Source organism: Diabrotica virgifera, chromosome 8 (assembly GCF_917563875.1).
Source record: "Diabrotica virgifera virgifera chromosome 8, PGI_DIABVI_V3a".
Classification (NCBI taxonomy): Eukaryota; Metazoa; Arthropoda; class Insecta; order Coleoptera; family Chrysomelidae; genus Diabrotica; species Diabrotica virgifera.
In genome coordinates this window covers 14,176,817-14,195,546 of record NC_065450.1, presented here as the reverse complement: position 1 = coordinate 14,195,546, position 18,730 = coordinate 14,176,817, and the positions used below count along the sequence as shown (strand labels likewise).

The 18,730-nt window shown below is 32.8% G+C and overlaps 1 protein-coding gene across 5 annotated transcripts in view; it reads left to right on the top strand.

Annotated features, from left to right (window-relative positions):
* LOC114334753 (ubiquilin-1-like) overlaps positions 1-18,730 on the top strand; it is a 259,274-nt gene that overhangs the window by 171,898 nt on the left and 68,646 nt on the right. For all 5 annotated transcript variants that reach the window (XM_050658828.1, XM_050658830.1, XM_050658829.1 and 2 more), the window contains one exon: positions 17,720-17,830. In XM_050658828.1, coding sequence (XP_050514785.1) covers positions 17,720-17,830 — 111 coding nt within the window. The remainder of the gene's footprint in view (positions 1-17,719; positions 17,831-18,730) is intronic.

Below are 18,730 nucleotides of genomic sequence, written 5' to 3'. Positions count from 1 at the left end.
GTGCGTTTTGGGTAGGGCAACGGTTATTTTATCGCATAACTTTTTTGTCTTTAACTTTTAAGCATTTATGACACTGTATTATTAAATTGTGAGGCATTCTAGTACTGAAAGGTACTCTTGCTTTAAGTTGGTAGGACACACCGTTTCCTAGAAAAATCGATTTGAAAGTTTTTCGTTTTTGTCATTTGAAAAAAAATTGAAAAATTTTTTCAAAAAAACGATGTATTTTACCTACTTAAAGCAAGAGTTACTTTTAGTACTCGAATACCTCATAATTTAATAATCTAGTGCCAAAAATGCTTGAAAATTAAAGACAAAAAAGTTATGTTATAAAATAACTGTTGACCTACCCAAAACGGACGCCTATGAGCGGTACTAGAAATTCGCAATTAATGAAATCGATTCATCTCTGGAATATAAATAAATGTACCAGTTTTCGTCTTTCTAAACAGTTTTTTTTGAATTTTTTTTTTTTTTTGATATTCAAAAAACAAAAAAATTTTCAAATCGATTTTTCTAGAAAACGGTGTGTTCTACCGACTTAAAGCAAGAGGACCTTTTAGTACTAGAATACCTCAAAATTTAATAATCCAGTGTCAAAAATGCTTAAAAGTTAAAGACAAAAAAGTTATGCGATAAAATAACCGTTGCCCTACCCAAAATGGACGCCTCTGACCAGTACTAGAAATTTTCAGTGAATGGAATAGATTTATCTCTGGACGATAAATACGCGTACCAATTTTCGTTTTTCTAAATAGAAGCGTTCTGGAGGTATTTAAAGAGTCGTTTAAACACAGCGATAAATCAAACAACTTATTAAGGTCAATCGAGTTGTTGCAACTTATCATTGTGTGTAAACGGTGCATCGCACAACTTATCAAAGTTGGAGTTGGGTTGAAGGTGGTATCGCATTGAATCGCAGCGTCTAAACAGCGTTTCAACTTGTCATCACAACTAGTTGCTGTGACTTATCGTTGTGTTTAAACGACGCTTAAGAAAAACTAATTACATGGCGCCATTTTCAAAGAGCCCTAGCTCCCTTAGGAAGCATTTTCGGACTAGGTGAATTGGGTTAAATTATCTTAAAATTATCTAAGGAATCTCCTGTCTTCGTTTGTCGGTAGAGTTTCTGGACACCCTGTATAATCACTATACGTATCTAATACACAGATAAAATTTGTAAAATATTGGCACCGTTCTAAATCAATTTATGTGTTTAAAAACAATACAATTTAAGTTGCACAGAATGGACATTCACTTGGCTTGTAAACAAATGAATAACATACCATACAATAAGCAAAGATGGAATTGTAATTCTGTGTATGTGATATTGTTGCAGTGTTTCATTTCTAGCAGTAGGGTACTGTTTCCAATCACCCCTGTTTCCAATTATCCTTACTGACCCTATACAGATATTACAGGATTATTTCCCTCTTCTTTGTACTCTTCCTCTTCTATCAAGATAACGAAACAGACGAAACCTTTGATAATTTCATGCCTGTGACAGGCTTTCTTTAGATCTGTTTCATTTTCTGCAAGTCTCGTCCAACCTGCTATCGAAAGGACCTTTGGCCTTTTTTATACGATACATAGACAAAAACTTATTGAACAATAATGATGTAAAGGCCATTTTATTTTGAATTTGACAAATATAGTCCGATTATTTGTGACCTAATATATATTTTTGATTCTGTCACGTTTTACAAACAACTACACACGCGTCCATTTAGGCCATTGAGAATTATGGAAATGAGCGATTTCAAAGGGAGGGCGAATCCTCCTCCAATGAAGCTCTCATTCCATGAAAAAGGAATTCCTTAACAAAGTTAAACAGGATTAATATAGTACTAATTTGAAAAGCTCGAAGCTCTTTATTTGAATGAATTTTCCGGATAAAGTAGTCAAGACGACGACGAAATAACTTTGTAATTTGGGAGAGGTTTCTTGAAAATTAAGACTTTCTTCTCGTTCTGTTTTCTTTTTGTTGAAAGTTTATCGAAATCAACGCGAGATACTGGCTAATTTGCATAATAATTCCCTGTAGTAGAAAATCTTTTATTTGTGTTACAAATTTTGGAAAACCTCTTTTTTTTTGAAAATTTTTTATTCAAGATTAACTAACTTTAAGGCATACCTTAAGGGGGGTTATGGTTTAAAACTAACATTTCAAGCACATTTTTGTGAATGTTTTTGAAACTATTGTAGAATTATTTTATTTTTAAATGCAATAATTGTCTTCAATACAATTCAAACAGTATTAAAAAAATTCAAGTCAAAATATTGAAAATTAAGCCAACGGTGCCAAATTTTTACTGATTTACCTAAAAAAACTTATTTTGATGTGAAACAAAACATTCACAAATATATTTTATTAGCCTATAAATTTCTCGAGGTAACGCTGTCGAGTTTTTTAGTTAAAAAACCATAAAATCCTTTATAAAAGGTATATTTGTTAAAATCCCTATACAAGGCTACATCACAGAACAAACAGAACTAGTTTTCAATCGGTTGACCGATCATCATCAGTGTTTTCCTAAAATGTGTATAACCTGATAAAATGATGCAAAATATTTAAAATTTTGACTACGATTTTAAAAGTTATAGGTTATACTCATTTGAATCTTACATGCTAACCACCAAAGTAAAAAATATTTGGGTAAAAACCCTTTAAAATTAATCCGTCATAAGAACATATAAAATTGATGTGAATTTAAACATGGTTTAAATTATCCAATGGTTAAAATATCCAATGTTTCACGCTCGAGGTACCATTGAGCTAAATTTGACTTGTTCACATCTGTGTGAACAATTTTTGTCTTATTGAAAAACAAAATAAAACTAGCATATTTATAATAGCAAAAAAATACTATAAGATTTTTCTTATCACTAATACTTTTAAGTTATTTTGAAAAAAGGAAATTTTTCAAAAAAATTTGGAAAAATCTTTTTTTTACTATAAAACCAAATTTTTTCATAAAGAAGCACTTCAAACCAATCAAACTTACAGATCATATAAACAATACACATACAGTTAACCCGCGAGTAGTCGCGCGGTGAGATAGAATCTCAATTTTTATCCTTTTTCGCGATAACTTGATGAAAAATTTTGCAATTTTGAAAAAATTTCGTAAGTGCCTCGAGGAAGAGTGTAGTGATGCGTAGGAATTTTTTTTTCTTCTTTTTGTGGAATTTATGGCTTTGGGGAGATCCAATTAGCTTTAACCCGCGAGTAGTCGCGCCGTTAGAAACATTTCATCCTCTTTCGTAATATGTACAGTAAAATTTGTCAGTAACGGCCACTAAAAATGAAAGAACTATTGGCCGATATAGAAAGGTGGACGGTATTGCCAGTTTTTGTAGTCTACATATAATTGGTTTGGGAAATTTTTAAACTGGCCGTTAGCACAGGTGGCCGATGTTGGCAGGTAGCCGTTAACACAGATTTTTTTAATAAAATTGTTAGAAATATATATTTTCAATATAAAAAGTAGATAAAAATAGTACAAAATAAAAATTTGTTTTAAATTCGTATTTTGAGATAGAATCTCACACGCGACTATCGACGTTACACAAGTGAGCGCGACTACTCCCGGGTTAAAATAAATGGTAAAGTGGTAACAATTAATTTTATTTAGGGTGCTAAACAGAGGGAGGTTTTTACGATTTTTTCTACCAAAAAAGGGGCAAACTTTTTTTTTCAGTGTAACTCGTTTAGTTTTGATTTTGATACTAGAAACTTTTGTAAAAAACAGATATAAAGCTTTTTTTTGATACTTTAACAATGTTAAAAACTTTTCCGAAAAGTGCTTAATTTTTCAGTGATTTTGCGTTGAATTATTCGATTTGGAATTAGACGAATAAGAACGTATTTTTCATGAGCTACAACTTTGCTTTGACTAAATTTATAGACTTTACTGATACATTATTTTTTTCGTTTTTTTTATAAGCTACACTTTTTCTAAGAATATTTTTTTCGATAAAATATTTACTTTTTGAGTTATTTGCGAGAAACGGTCTGAAAACGTAGTTTTTTTGTCGAAAAATCAACATTTTCAATAGAGAATAACTCGAAAAGTATTGACTTACGTAAAAAACTTTATAGAACGAAAGTTGTTTATAATCTGACAATTTATCCAGTTCCGGTCTTATTTTAAACACGCGTTTTTCATCCCCCGAGAAGGGGGGTGACTGTCACCCCCCAAGTAAAAGCAACCAACGGCACAAATTCAAATTTGAAGTAGAGGGCAAGTAGAACCTAAACTAAATCCAAATGTTCATGCAATTCGGAGTTGCCCCTGAAAATTACACTCCAAAACGGTCATTTATTGGGTTAATAAGTTAGTATGCAATAAGCATGGAGTTTTTGCGCGAGGACCGAAAACGTCGAAGAACATTGGATAGCAATAAAGATACAGTCGACTCGCGTTAATTCAAACCTGCGATAATTCGAATGTCTCTATAATTCAAAGTTATCACGAGTTCCCTACAAAATCTCTTTATATTTCGAACTAAATCAATACATTTTTATACACTTGGTAATTCGAACGAAAAATATCATTGCTATATAACAAAACTACACGTTAATTCGAACTCATCGGCGTCCAACACTCGACAATTCAAAGTTGCAGAGAGTGTGTGTGTGTGTGTTTGTGTTTTATTGGCACTGGTTTTAGCAACAAAAAAGTTGCAGACAGTTCTCACGAATTGGTTTGTTTAGTTTTAGTTACTGTTAGGTACTCTTTCGTTGGTATACAGATTAAAATCTTGTTAGTCATTAGCCCTAGAAAGTATAATTAAATGTTTGACGATTGCTGAAAAGAAGAAGTCAATCTAAAAAGTAGAGGAAGCGGAAGGACAAAACGAAAGTGATGAAAAAGCATTTCAGGCACTTTTTCTCTTAAAAAAAATTATTGAGCAGTCTGAGCAGCAGTAATGTGCTTTAAGGCAAACCAGTATAATACAGTTCTTTCCAAAGATTGATTAATTCACATTAGGAATACAAAGATGTATGTATGTACACGAATGTACCTCTAAACTTTTGTCATCGTTATAGAATAAGTAGCAGTTAATAAATAATCAACACTTAATAATTCGAAGTTTTATTTATTTTTTCTCACAAATTTCGAACCATTTGATATTTCAAACACTCAATAATTCGTAATATTTTAAGAGTCCCTAGAGTTTCGAATTAACGAGAGTCGACTGTATATATCGTCAATGAAGATCTCGTGATTCTTGCTGGAATTATTAATTCGATTGAAAAACGTTATTTGAAGTGTATTGAGATGGTGGTGAACATTTTGAATACTTATTGTAAATGCATAATTATTTTTGGAAATTTTCCAGCAGACTTATGCCCAATCCTGTATAGGATCTAGTCTATCAACGAACTTGATCCCTTACCAGCTTCCCTCCGGGTGAAAGTGATAACGTGAAAGATAAAAGTTATCCTAATAGAAATTATTAAATTAAACGATTTCATTATTGAAACATCTATAAAAAAATCTATAAATATATGCGTATCCAAAATAAAATTTCCCTCTGCTCATATTTTAATAAAAAATATGAAATTGCTCTTCCGTCTGCAGATTTCTAGCAACCTCGTAAGGAGAGCATGAATTTTAAATTGGATTTCAATGGCCCAAATAGGAAGGAAATGTTGAAGCGCCGCTCCAGATCGAGTTTTGATGTACAATCTAAAGAAGGTCAATAAATAGTAAAGCGATAAAAGAATAAGATTTTCGTTAGAACTTAAAATCAGTGATTCTCTTTTTAACAGAGAAAAATGTTATTGTAAATGCTTGTAATCAAAAGAGGGATCAGAACAGATTTAAAATAAAGTGTAACACTATAGATTGAAGAGTTAAAAGGCACATTATGAAGTTAATAACAAAAACACAGCAAACGAAAAGGTGCAATGATTATAAATAACAACAATAAACAAGTTATACATAATTACGATGGAAGGGAAAAATTGAGAAAAAGATTCGGGAAGAAGAGGCAGCTGCAAATGAAAACTGTTATTCTTAATCTTCTGATATTGATGACCAGAACTGTGTTGCTGTATTTTCCAGATCCTGCGTATTTGGCTTTTCCTTTCTAGTCGTATAGTTCCAACACGCCGATCAAAAGTCCCGGACCTAACTAAATAAAACATTTTTTTGCAATAATTATTCTTTATTCATCAAACAAAACATATACAGAGTGAGTTTTATGTATGGAAACACTCAATTATCTCGAACACGGCTTCCACGATTTTTATAGATTTTGATAGGTAGGGGTTTTCTAATGCGGCCGATATTATAGTGCTAATTACATTGTTGTCATATTTTCCGTTTTTCTGGAAATCTAATAAACTTATTTCAAATGGAACACCCTGTGTATTTTTTGCGTTTTGAAGTCCTTAAGAAATACCGATTATTTTTGATGTTATATTCCCTATACATATATGCCATAAGTTCGAAGTTATTGCTACATTTTTATATAAAAACAATTTTTTTGGCCCGGGTAAACACTATTTTAGGTTGTTTCGATCATTGGGAACAAAAAAGGTCTTTTGTAATTTTTCTCTAAAATTAATCATTTCCGACTTATTAACAATTTAAAACTGAAAAAAATCGAATAATGACGATTTTCAAGGTTCAAGAACACAAATTAACAATGTTATTTTTGAAACTGCGAAGTACCCAAATTCAAGCTCAAGGCTTATTTTATCAGTTACCGATAAGTAATTTGAGATTGTTTTATTTTAAAACATTGTTTTTTAGTTGTTAATGCAGCCCAATCGCCCTTCCTCTCATATGCACGTCATTAAGAATTAAAAAGCAATGTTATACAATAAAAGGAGGCAAAAAATCTTATGGCAAGCTATTATAAGAAGAGTTGGGCTTTAATTTAGGTACTTTAAAATTATATTTTTTACTTTTGTTCTTGAACCTTGAAAATCGTCATTATACGATTTTTTTCAGTTTTAAATTGTTTATAACTCGGAAACGATTAATTTCAGAGAAAAATTACAAAATATCTTTTTTGTTCCCAATGATCCAAACAACCTAAAATAGTATTTATCCGGGCCAAAAAAATTGATTTTTAAAATTTGTTAAAATTTTTTTAAAAATAAATGTAGCAATAACTCCAAAATTATGGCATTTAGGTATAGGGAATATAATATAAAAAATAATCAGTATTTCTTAAGGACTTCAAAACGCAAAAAATATACAGGGTGTTCCATTTGAAATAAGAAAGTTCATTAGATTTCCAGAAAAACGGAAAATATGACAACAATGTAATTAACACTATAATATCGGCCGCATTAGAAAACCCCTACCTGCTAAAATACATAAAAATCGTCCAAGCCGTTTTCGAGATAATTGAGTGTTTCCATACATAAAACTAACTCTGTATATACAAAACCTTAATAAGACTGGTACTCACATACGGCTCAGAAACCTGGACACTCACTAAAAGAGAGGAAACATTGCTAGCCACCTTTGAAAGAAAAATCTTGCAACACATATATAAGGGCACAAAAGAAAACGGAATTTGGCGAAGAAGGTACAACTTTGAAATATACAAAATATACCAGGATCCGGATATCATAACATTCATTAAATAGGACGGCTGCGTTGGATGGGACATGTAGAAAGAATGGAAGAAGGCGAAATAGCAAACAAAATATTCAAACAGATACCAGTAGGAAAAAGAACAAGAGGAAGACCGAAGCTGAGATATTTACAACAAATAGAAAAGGATATAATAACCTTAAACATAAAAAACTGGAGAAAAAAAGCACGAAACAGATCAGAATGGAGACAAATCCTGGAACAGGCCAAGACCCAGAAAGGATTGTCGAGCCAGTGTTGATGATGATGATTCATCAAAACAGTCTTCTTTAGCGGCGGTGTATGTTTATTACGTAAGTCACTTGTGTTGAACGTATTCAAGAAGCCAATTTCTACAATTTCGGTTCATTTTAACTGCCAATCTCCCTTACTATATTTTGGATCGGACGTGAAACAGAAAACAGCAATTTGATTTTAAGCCTGGAAAAGAGGTGGAATCTCTGGAGACAAATCTTAATTTCCGACTTAACGGCACTGACAACTTCGAAGTGCTTAAACTGCCTTTAAAATTTATCACCCACCTACTTGTTACAGATATTTTCGTCGCGTTGGAAAGAGGTTGCAGCATATTATTTTTTTAATTAATTATAAGATAGATTTAGAATTCTAGACGGTTATACAGTGTGTAAAAGCCAAAAGGAATAAATTTAATATTCCATTCCAAGCCGGTGACTTTAAAAGGAAAAATCCCGAAACAGGTCGACTTTTAATTTTAAATTATGATTTTTAGGCATACATCTCATACTAGTGACGTCATATATCTGGGAGTGATTACTTAATCTATGATTTTTTTAAATGAGAATAAGGGTCATATACTAGCTCATTTAAAAGGTTATTCAATTCTCTATATACAGTAATATAAATATTAACATAATTGTTTATACAGGGTGTCCAAAATTTTTTCTAGCTACATTAATTTACACGAAAAGAAGAATGTGTGTAATTTATAGATTTTACTGCTGTCAGAAAATAGAAAACACAAACGCAAAATCACAAAATCAAACAGTGCTTTTCGCTTAAATTAAATGTTCAAACTGCTTAAATGTTCAAAAGAGACAGGTGAGTGGTAGCTTGAACATTGAATTTAAGCTAAAAGCAATGTTTATTTCTCAAACGAACATTTTTTGCTTTTTTGAGATATGTAGCAGTAAAATGTATTTTACTTACTTACTTCCTTCCTTAGTCCTAAGCCTTTCTACCTTTAGGTGTAAGGCTAAATGTATTTTAAATCAAATAAATTAGAAACATTCTTCTTGTGTCGATTAATTTAATTAATTTTTTTTGACACCTGTATAAATGATTGTTATGTTTATATCACTGAATAGAGAATTGAATAACCTTTCAAATAAGCTAGCACACGATCCCTATTCTCAATTAAAAAAATCATCGATTACTTCATCACGCCCAGATGGATGACGTCACTAGAATGACATGCAAAAAAAAATTTAAAAATAAATATAGACTTGTTTCGGGATAATGTCATTGGCTCACGAAATAATGAATTTATTTCATTTGGCTTTTACACACTATACACAATAATTATTACCAAAAGAATATTTGATTTTCCTGATTTCAGGTAGGGATAATCGTCATCATCACCATTGTCATGACATTTTCACCCATATCGAAGCAATTGCGTTTTTGCCCAAACGGGCTTTTTGGGCTCTTCCGATTCATTTTAGTCTCATTTGATTTTCTAATTAATTATCGTCTGTATTGAATGGTAATAAAACACAATGTTAATTAAAAGTACGTTATATTTGACGTTTTGATTTCCATGTTGGTTTTTGCGAATTTTCCGAAGGTGGAATCACAACATTATTATTTTTAATTAAATTTGTGGTTTATTCCCATTAAATAGTCGATATACAGTGGAACCTCGATAAGTCGAATGTTTGTTTTGTTTGATGAAAATCGGTCCGGGTTAGCCGGACTTCCGGGTTATCGGAGGCCGACTTATCGGGGTTCCACTGGACTCGAATTAGTCACCTCGCGTCTTGTATAATGTTGTTCAATTATTTCCTGCATGCTTTCTGCTTCATAGATTTTGGACAATTTGAAAATGACTCATATTTTAAAGCTTTGTGGTTTCGCCTAACAGGATACATTTAATATATTATCTTTGGCCTCATCAGAAACTCTTCATTGGAAAAAGAAATTAGCGATAAGATTTTTTCTTCTTCCATTAGGCGTGGAACCTGGAGAAGTCAAGAGTACAGGAACTAAGAAAGTAGCAGACCAATGTTACAAAAAAAAAACTGTGGAGGGAAGAGTTGTTGCGGAACCTTGAAGAGAATAGTCAGAGCAGCGCTAAACTATTTGGACACCTAAAAGCTCAACAGATAAAATGCTGACCAGTGGTTAGAATTGACAATGGATCATGGGAAACACACTACACGGAACTATATAGATGCAAAGAAAGTTTTGAAGAGGAAGAATATGCAGTGGAAGACATGAGAGATGATGGAATAGGGATACCAACATTTATGATGAATATTTATAAATCATTAAAAAAAATGAAACAAAAAAAAACACCTGGTCGATATGAAATTCCCAACGAGCTAAATAAGAACGGAGGGAAAGAATATATTAATCAGCATCTACAAGCTAATAATAGAATATGGGAAACCAAAGAAATGGCCGAGAATTGGAAAGAAGGCAGGGTTATACCAATATTTAAGAAAGGAGAACAAACAACTGTAACAGCTATAGGGGGATATCTCTACTGAGGACAACACGGTAAAATTCTAACAGCTCCCAACAGACAAAAACTCCTCAATTCATAGAAAAAAAATTTGGGGCTACCAGCAAAGATTCAGGGAAGGCATATCAACAAACTACAGATGCGATTCACACAATTACACAAACAATCGAGAAGTGCCACGAACAAAGCGTAGAACTCCACATCCTCTTCGTAGACTTCAGACAAGCTTTTGACTGTATTGGAAGAAATAAATTATTTATTAAAATGAAAAATCAAGATATACCGGCAAAGCTGATGACTAACAAAAATGACTATGAATGGACCTCGAGCTAAAGTAACAACAAGAAGGTAACACAACATCAATTGCAATAGAAACAGGAGTGCGACAAGGCGATTCCCTGTCAACCATACCATTCAACAAAGCAATAGAAATAAATATAGTAATGAAACACAGACTTACTCACAATCATTTAATTATACTTTGACGACCGGTTTCGATCTCTACAATATACAGATCATCTTCAGGTCGGCGTTACAAGTAGTTAAATGCTACAATAAGAGAAAACTTGTGTTAGACCAGTGTCTGATTGAAAAGATGTTAATAGAAAGCCAAATTTAAAAATTTTTTATAAAATTTTTTGAAATAAAGGTTTGCAACTGTTGACATTTCAGAATATTGGTATATACAAAGTCAAACCTATGAGTAAAAATGCTCATAGGCATGTATGTGCAAATGGGTGCATACAGTTTGAATTTGTTGAGATTAAAATTTTTAACCATTAAAAAACAAAATAAACATAAACTGACTTAAATATGCTTCCAAATTCAAAGTAGTAATAATAAAAGAGATAGTAATATTGTTCTAATCTACTTACATGCCGTTACAAGGATTGCGTTGCAACTTAGTTGTTGTCATATTAGTACGTCCAAATTATGCTAATTGGTTTGTTGGGATAGTGATAGGGTAAACAGACATGTTACGTAGGTTAAAACATAGTAAGATTTCAAATTTGGAATTGATCCTGAAGGAAGATGCGTATGTGAAACGGGTGATGTTTTGTTCGAATGGAGAAAGACAATGCTCCAGGAGTTGCGTATTAATTGTAGCAAAATATGAAATGTTATTCTAGGATCTTGTACAAATGTGATGGTCTAAGCTCGTAGATGTTATACGATGCGGGCAGAGGTCAAAGTATAGGACATGACAAATAGGAAATTGTTGTCATAAATTAATACAATTTAAGATATGTTGTTCTCAGTAAATTAACTGAGGGATGTCATAAGTATAATAATAAGTATAATAATAGGATTTAAACAAACTTTAGGTTCTCTTTTAAATTAACACCCCCCCCCTACCTCCCTCTACACACCTGTCATTAAACATTCCGCTTCCTCTGACCTCGTTGACGTGGCATTGCCACGACTGCAATATTAACAATACTACCAACCAACTTTCTTTTATTTTTCTTTTTCTTTGTTATAACTTTCACGTTTTATATCTGTTTTCATTTACTAAATTTAAATAGACTAGGCTAATCAATTTATCTTACTCATCTACAATTATGCAACAGGTGATATGCTTGTACGTTAGATTATGCACTGCCTACTTACACTTAAACTCAACACTTCTTCTCTACTTTAATTCTTCTCTACTTGAATACTAATGTAGAATAATACATCTGTTATCTTTTAATCATGTACTTTTATTATTGTTACAACATTTTTTTCACAATAGTGGTTACACATATAGTTTAGATTTTGTTATTAATGCTATAAATTAACAACTATCTTTTTTGTAAAATTTGAAAATGCTGTATACTTTATGTTACTAAGAGATTTAATTAAAATAGGCAATTACTGTACAACATTTGAGAAGAAGTGTTTTGACATTTCAGATAACCTACATCTGTCTACACTGTCAATATTCCCTCTTGAAAACACAAAAACTAGACTTCAATTTAGGAAGTAAAAACTAAGTTAAATAGTAATTGGGGAAATGTAGTGCTACCTCCCTTAAAAAAACCTTTTACCAATAATTGTTATGTCTTTGTGCTTTTAAACCCTATGTGTTATGTGTTAATTTATTTATTTAGTTAAAAACTATTCTCAAGTAAGTGCCTACACCCTTCCATTAATATTTCGTTTCTTTCTTTTTCTTTGTACATATCCCATTATACAATAGCTCAAACAAAATATTCTTTAATTTTATCAATTTCTTACCTTTTTGAAATTTTTCAATTTACAGTTTCTTAACCGATGTTTTGATAATAATTTTTTCATTTAACTAACTAGTTTCCCTTTATTTCTATACACTTCATAGTTTCATAGTGTATGGCACTTACTACTTCATAATATTATGATATTATTATACTTATGACATCCCTCAGTTAATTTACTGAGAACAACATATCTTAAATTGTATTAATTTATGACAACAATTTCCTATTTGTCATGTCCTATACTTTGACCTCTGCCCGCATCGTATAACATCTACGAGCTTAGACCATCACATTTGTACAAGATCCTAGAATAACATTTCATATTTTGCTACAATTAATACGCAACTCCTGGAGCATTGTCTTTCTCCATTCGAACAAAACATCACCCGTTTCACATACGCATCTTCCTTCAGGATCAATTCCAAATTTGAAATCTTACTATGTTTTAACCTACGTAACATGTCTGTTTACCCTATCACTATCCCAACAAACCAATTAGCATAATTTGGACGTACTAATATGACAACAACTAAGTTGCAACGCAATCCTTGTAACGGCATGTAAGTAGATTAGAACAATATTACTATCTCTTTTATTATTACTACTTTGAATTTGGAAGCATATTTAAGTCAGTTTATGTTTATTTTGTTTTTTAATGGTTAAAAATTTTAATCTCAACAAATTCAAACTGTATGCACCCATTTGCACATACATGCCTATGAGCATTTTTACTCATAGGTTTGACTTTGTATATACCAATATTCTGAAATGTCAACAGTTGCAAACCTTTATTTCAAAAAATTTTATAAAAAATTTTTAAATTTGGCTTTCTATTAACATCTTTTCAATCAGACACTGGTCTAACACAAGTTTTCTCTTATTGTAGCATTTAACTACTTGTAACGCCGACCTGAAGATGATCTGTATATTGTAGAGATCGAAACCGGTCGTCAAAGTATAATTAAATGATTGTGAGTAAGTCTGTGTTTCATTACTATATTTAATATGGACTCACATATGCAACCCATTCAATATTTCAATAGAAATAACTGTCAAGGTCAGTGGAATGAAAGGAATTATAGCCCACTCAACACAAATAATAGTATAGTATGCAGCAGGGTTGGGCTGTTTTAAAACAAGCTTTTTAAAACAACGTTTTAAAACATGTTTAAAAACACTGGAAAAAACAGTTGTGTTTTAAAACATTATTTTAAAACATAGTTTTTTTTTCGTTATTGTTTATTTAAATAACATTGTTATAAGACATTTGTGTTTGCTAATTTGAAAAATTGCAAACGTAGATTATAGAGTAAGTAGGTGCAATAACAATATTAATGCGAAGTAAAAAGTAAAACTGAAAAAAAGTAACTGACTAAACTTTATTTATGTTCAGGTAGCAAGCATACTAGTACTGGTAGACAGTGCTGAGTGCTGTAGTAACATTAACTAAACCATTACTCCTAATAAAGTTGAAAGAAAAAGAAAATTAAGAAATTAAGTAAATAATTATTGAATTACAACAGCATCTATTACACAGTCTACATCCTGCAACTGATATGTGATACAAAAAATAAAAATAACAATGAATGTTCCTTAAAAAAATAAAAACTATAAATAATGAGCTTTCACGGTTAATAATGTAACCTTAAACATTTTTATTTAAATGTTGAAATATTGTTACTAGCTTAGCAACTTTGTCACTTCTTAACCTATTCCTCAATAATTTCGAGTGAACTAGACCATAAGAAGAAAATAGACTCTCCACTCCAGCGCTGGATGCATCTGCTGAAAATAATTGAGTTGTCAACTGCAACAACTCCGATGAAATAAACTGTTTTTGAGATAGCCACCATCCACCATGTTAAACTTAAATTGTCTACTGTATTTTTTGCAAACAAATATTGTTTATTAAATGGCGGTGATAAGGCACGAAATGACAGTATTTCGGGCATCACATTTGGGTGAAAATCCGAAATAAATAACAATGCTCTATCAACTTCCACCTCAGTGAGTTTCTGACCTAAGTACTGAGGGTCTAATAAATAAGCTAAATGCTAAATAATGCGCATCTGTTATATCCATTTGATAACGTGCTTCTGCTTTATGAAGTTCCAACACGTGCTACAACCGTTAGGTTGAACTTCACTTTCACTTTGGAAAGAACCCAGTAAGTCCTTCCAAATGTCTGTTGCATCTGCTATGGTGCAGGTATTTCTCTGGCATTTATCCAAAGCTGTTGCAACAACTTTCAGCTTTGCGTAACACTGTTTACATTGCAACTATCCACTAGAAATTAAAATAAAACCGAAGATACCAATATGAAATTATATTATAATAAAGCAGAACTTAAAGCTTCCGACCTATCCTTAAAAACTGAATACCGAATTTGATTTACATATCACGTGGTATAAGGAAACGGAACAGTTAAACACTCGTTGCATGTGCGCGCAGGTCGCGTCTTCGCGGGAATCCCATAGGTGTGCCAGTTGAGGTTTATGGGAATCCCGGTTAGAAATCCAGTGAAGTACGTAATTATTTTAAAACGTTTTTTTTTTGTTTTAAAACAGTGTTTTTTTGTTTTAAAACAGTGTTTTTTTGTTTTAAAACAGTGGTTTTTTTTTAGATGAAAAAAAAACTGTTTTAAAACAAAAAACATTGTTTTTAAACAAAAAAAAACATGTTTTTTGTTTTTTTCTTAAAAAACCAATTTTTGTCCAACCCTGGTATGCAGATGACATAGTTCTTATAGGAAGGGACATGAAAGTACTAAAAGAAGCGGTAACAATCGTGTTACAATAAAGCTCGGAAAAGAGATAAATGCAGAAACTAACGAAGGAAAAACAAAACGTCTTAACTGATTAATTTGTGAATGGCAAAAATAAGAGAAGTGAAAACATAAGGGAGCGAATACTAGCAGGCAACAAAACATACTGGAGATATCATAGGCTAATGAAGGACAAGAACTTATCCAGAATTACAAAACTGAAAATGCACAGATCGAAATGAGTGGCAGAAAATTCTAACTAGCAAGTCATACAACAGACTGACAATGTACAAGAAAAATGCGGAGTGATTCACAGCAATAAGTGAATCGGAGAGCTCTAAGTAAGAGCGGCAAACATTCCATTAGGAATGAAAGGCCCCTATGATGATGATACCTTTCCATGGTCATTTGTTAATTTAAATTAACCTAATTACTGTTCGTGCATACAGGTATGGAAATCTTTTTTCGGCACTTTCAATGTAATAAGTTGGATTCTTGATTTGTAATTAACCAGTGTAAATTTCAAGACAACGTTGCGATGTTTCATATTTAATTCATTTAATCGACTGCACCGAACTGAGATCTCTGATTTGCAATTAACCAGTGTAAATTTCAATATAACCTCGTGATGTTTAAAATTAATTCATTTGTTCGACTGTAATCCCTTTACCGCTGGCTATCGTACCCTCGCTTGCTTTCGCAAGCAAACGATGCAATCCGATGGGGCACCTAGTTCAGTACAGTCGAACAAATGAATTAAATATGAAACATCGCAACGTTGTCTTGAAAGTACCCCGCACAAACCTTATGGAAATTAGGTCCCAGTGGATTTCGTTCATACTTTGGGAAAATACTCTTTGAAGCATCCTGATAAAAAGTTCTCATGGGCACAACTCAATCGTATGAAGGATTTTCAAGATATAGAGGCACAAACTCGCAAAATTATAAGATTTACTGGGTATTCCAATTCACTGAGTTACTGGTTATCTGGCAACATGTAGATGTTTGGATCAAGGAAAAGTACTAGTAGTCTAGGATTTTTTCCTGGCTATCCAATGGCGACCTTTACTTTGACCTTGACCTTCAACGGACGTCATCTTGTAGAGTTTCGAGGGTTTTCGGCATTAAATTGATATAAACAGATTACTCATGGGTTTTTGAGGTCGCTAAACACGAATATGCCACTAGAACCGACTCCCGGAGCATCTGGTTTCCAATGTCAATGAAAGAGGCTCCTGGAGTTTCGAGGGTCTTTGGTACTACAATAATGCAAACGGATTAGTTATAGGTTTTTGGGGTTGCTGAGCACGAATACGTGATCAGCACAGACACAGGAGCACCTGGTGCCTAAGACAGGTTATCTTTTGGAGTTTCGGAGGAATCAAATAAATTACTCTTAGGTTTTTAACTCCAGAAGATAACCTGTCTTGGGCACCAGATGCTCCTGTGTCTGTGCTGATCACGTATTCGTGTTCAGCAACCCCAAAAACCTATAACTAATCCGTTTGTATTAATGTAGTACCAAAGACCCTCAAAACTCCAGGAGCACCTTTCATTGACCTTGGAAACCAGGTGCTCCGGGATTCGGTTCTGTGTCATATTCGTGTTTAGTGACCTCAAAAAACCCTCCAGTAATTCATTTGCATCAATTAAATGCCGAAAACCATCAAAACTCTAGAAGATGACGTCCCTTGCAGTGGCCCTGGCCACCACGTCCTCCGGAGGTCAATTCTGATGGCATATTCGTGTTTAGCAATCCCAAAAACCCATGAGTAATCTGTTTATATCAATTTAATGCCGAAAACCTTCGAAACTCTACAAGATGACGTCCGTTGAAGGTCAAGGTCAAAATAAAGGTCACCATTGGATAGCCAGGAAAAAATCCTAGACTACTAGTACTTTTCCTTGATCCAAACTTCTACATGTTGCCAGATAACCAGTAACTCAGGGAATTGGAATACCCAGTAAATCTTATAATTTTCCGAGTTTGTGCCTCTATATCTTGAAAATCCTTCATACGATTGAGTTGTGCCCATGAGAACTTTTTATCAGGATGCTTCAGAGTATTTTCCCAAGTATGAACGAAATCCACTGGGACCTAATTTCCATAAGGTTTGTGCGGGGTACTTTACACTGGTTAATTGCAAATCAAGAATCAACTCATTGCATTGAAAGTGCCGATGTTCCGAAAAAAGATTTCCAATACTGTATAAAAAGAGACTAAAAATTCGATAATTCTCTAAATGTGATATGTAGCATTCCATTTTTTGAAAAGTTCAACCACCCTTACAAAATTTAATTTCGACCGCATGTCTTTTACATTAATTATCTAAATCGATGACTTTTATATTAATTATAATAACGAATCGTACCTATAAAGGAATACTTAATCACCGATCTTATTTTCCAGCATGGCGCAACTACCAACGGAAATGAACTGGATTTGCGAATGATGATTCATCAGAGCCAGGCGGGATGCGTTATTGGCAAAGGCGGATCGAAAATCAAAGAAATCCGAGAGGTAAGTCTTTTTCCCATTTTTTTTTTCATTTTTAATAAATCCCGAACGAACGCTGTGTACGAGATTGGATATTTGTTTGACGGACAAAAGAAAGCGGATATTACTGAAATGTTTGGATTTTGATGTTTGGGAGCATTTTCATTATAGGGTTGCTAGAAAAGGCAACGTCTACTCTAAAAGCCGGTATAGGTGAAATTTGCTAATCATTTTAGGCATGATAAGAGCCTATAACATAGTAGAACCTAAAAGAAAAGGTATGAACACTGTGCCGTCAATTTTTAGTGGCACATGCGTCGACAGTGGCGCATCAAACTTTCCACTTGTACGATAACTTGTATCTACATATTATGTGAGAGTATGAATATACTCTCAGAGGGTATGATTGTGGACTGTAGTTAGGATTGCTAGGTTTAAGTGGAAATATAAAATATAAGGTTTTATACAGACAATATTGATATTTAGATAAAGAGTCTTACCAAGTTGTGAAACGTTGTAGATTACCAGAGCCGTGGTTACACACGAATTGAATTTTGATTGCCGCGCTGATGCATGCCGTCACTCGCGAATTACTGTTCGTCATGTAACGTAACACGTATTGCTATTGTTCGTTTCGGTTAACGGTTATGACTAGCTTGGGTTGGCGCTAGGCAAAGAGATTAGTGATGTAACGAATGTCGTTTTTTGAACATTCGCGAATACGAATGCGAATATCTAATAACGACATTCGCGAATGCGGATGCGAATGCGAATGTTCAGTTTTTTTAATTTGTTTCTATTTTTGAAATGTTTTCTAAATTTATAATGAGAAGTTAATTTATATTTAGTGTAAATCTATCTGAATCTAAGCTTTATTACAATATACCAAATAATAAAACAACGTGAAGCCTGATAATATGATTA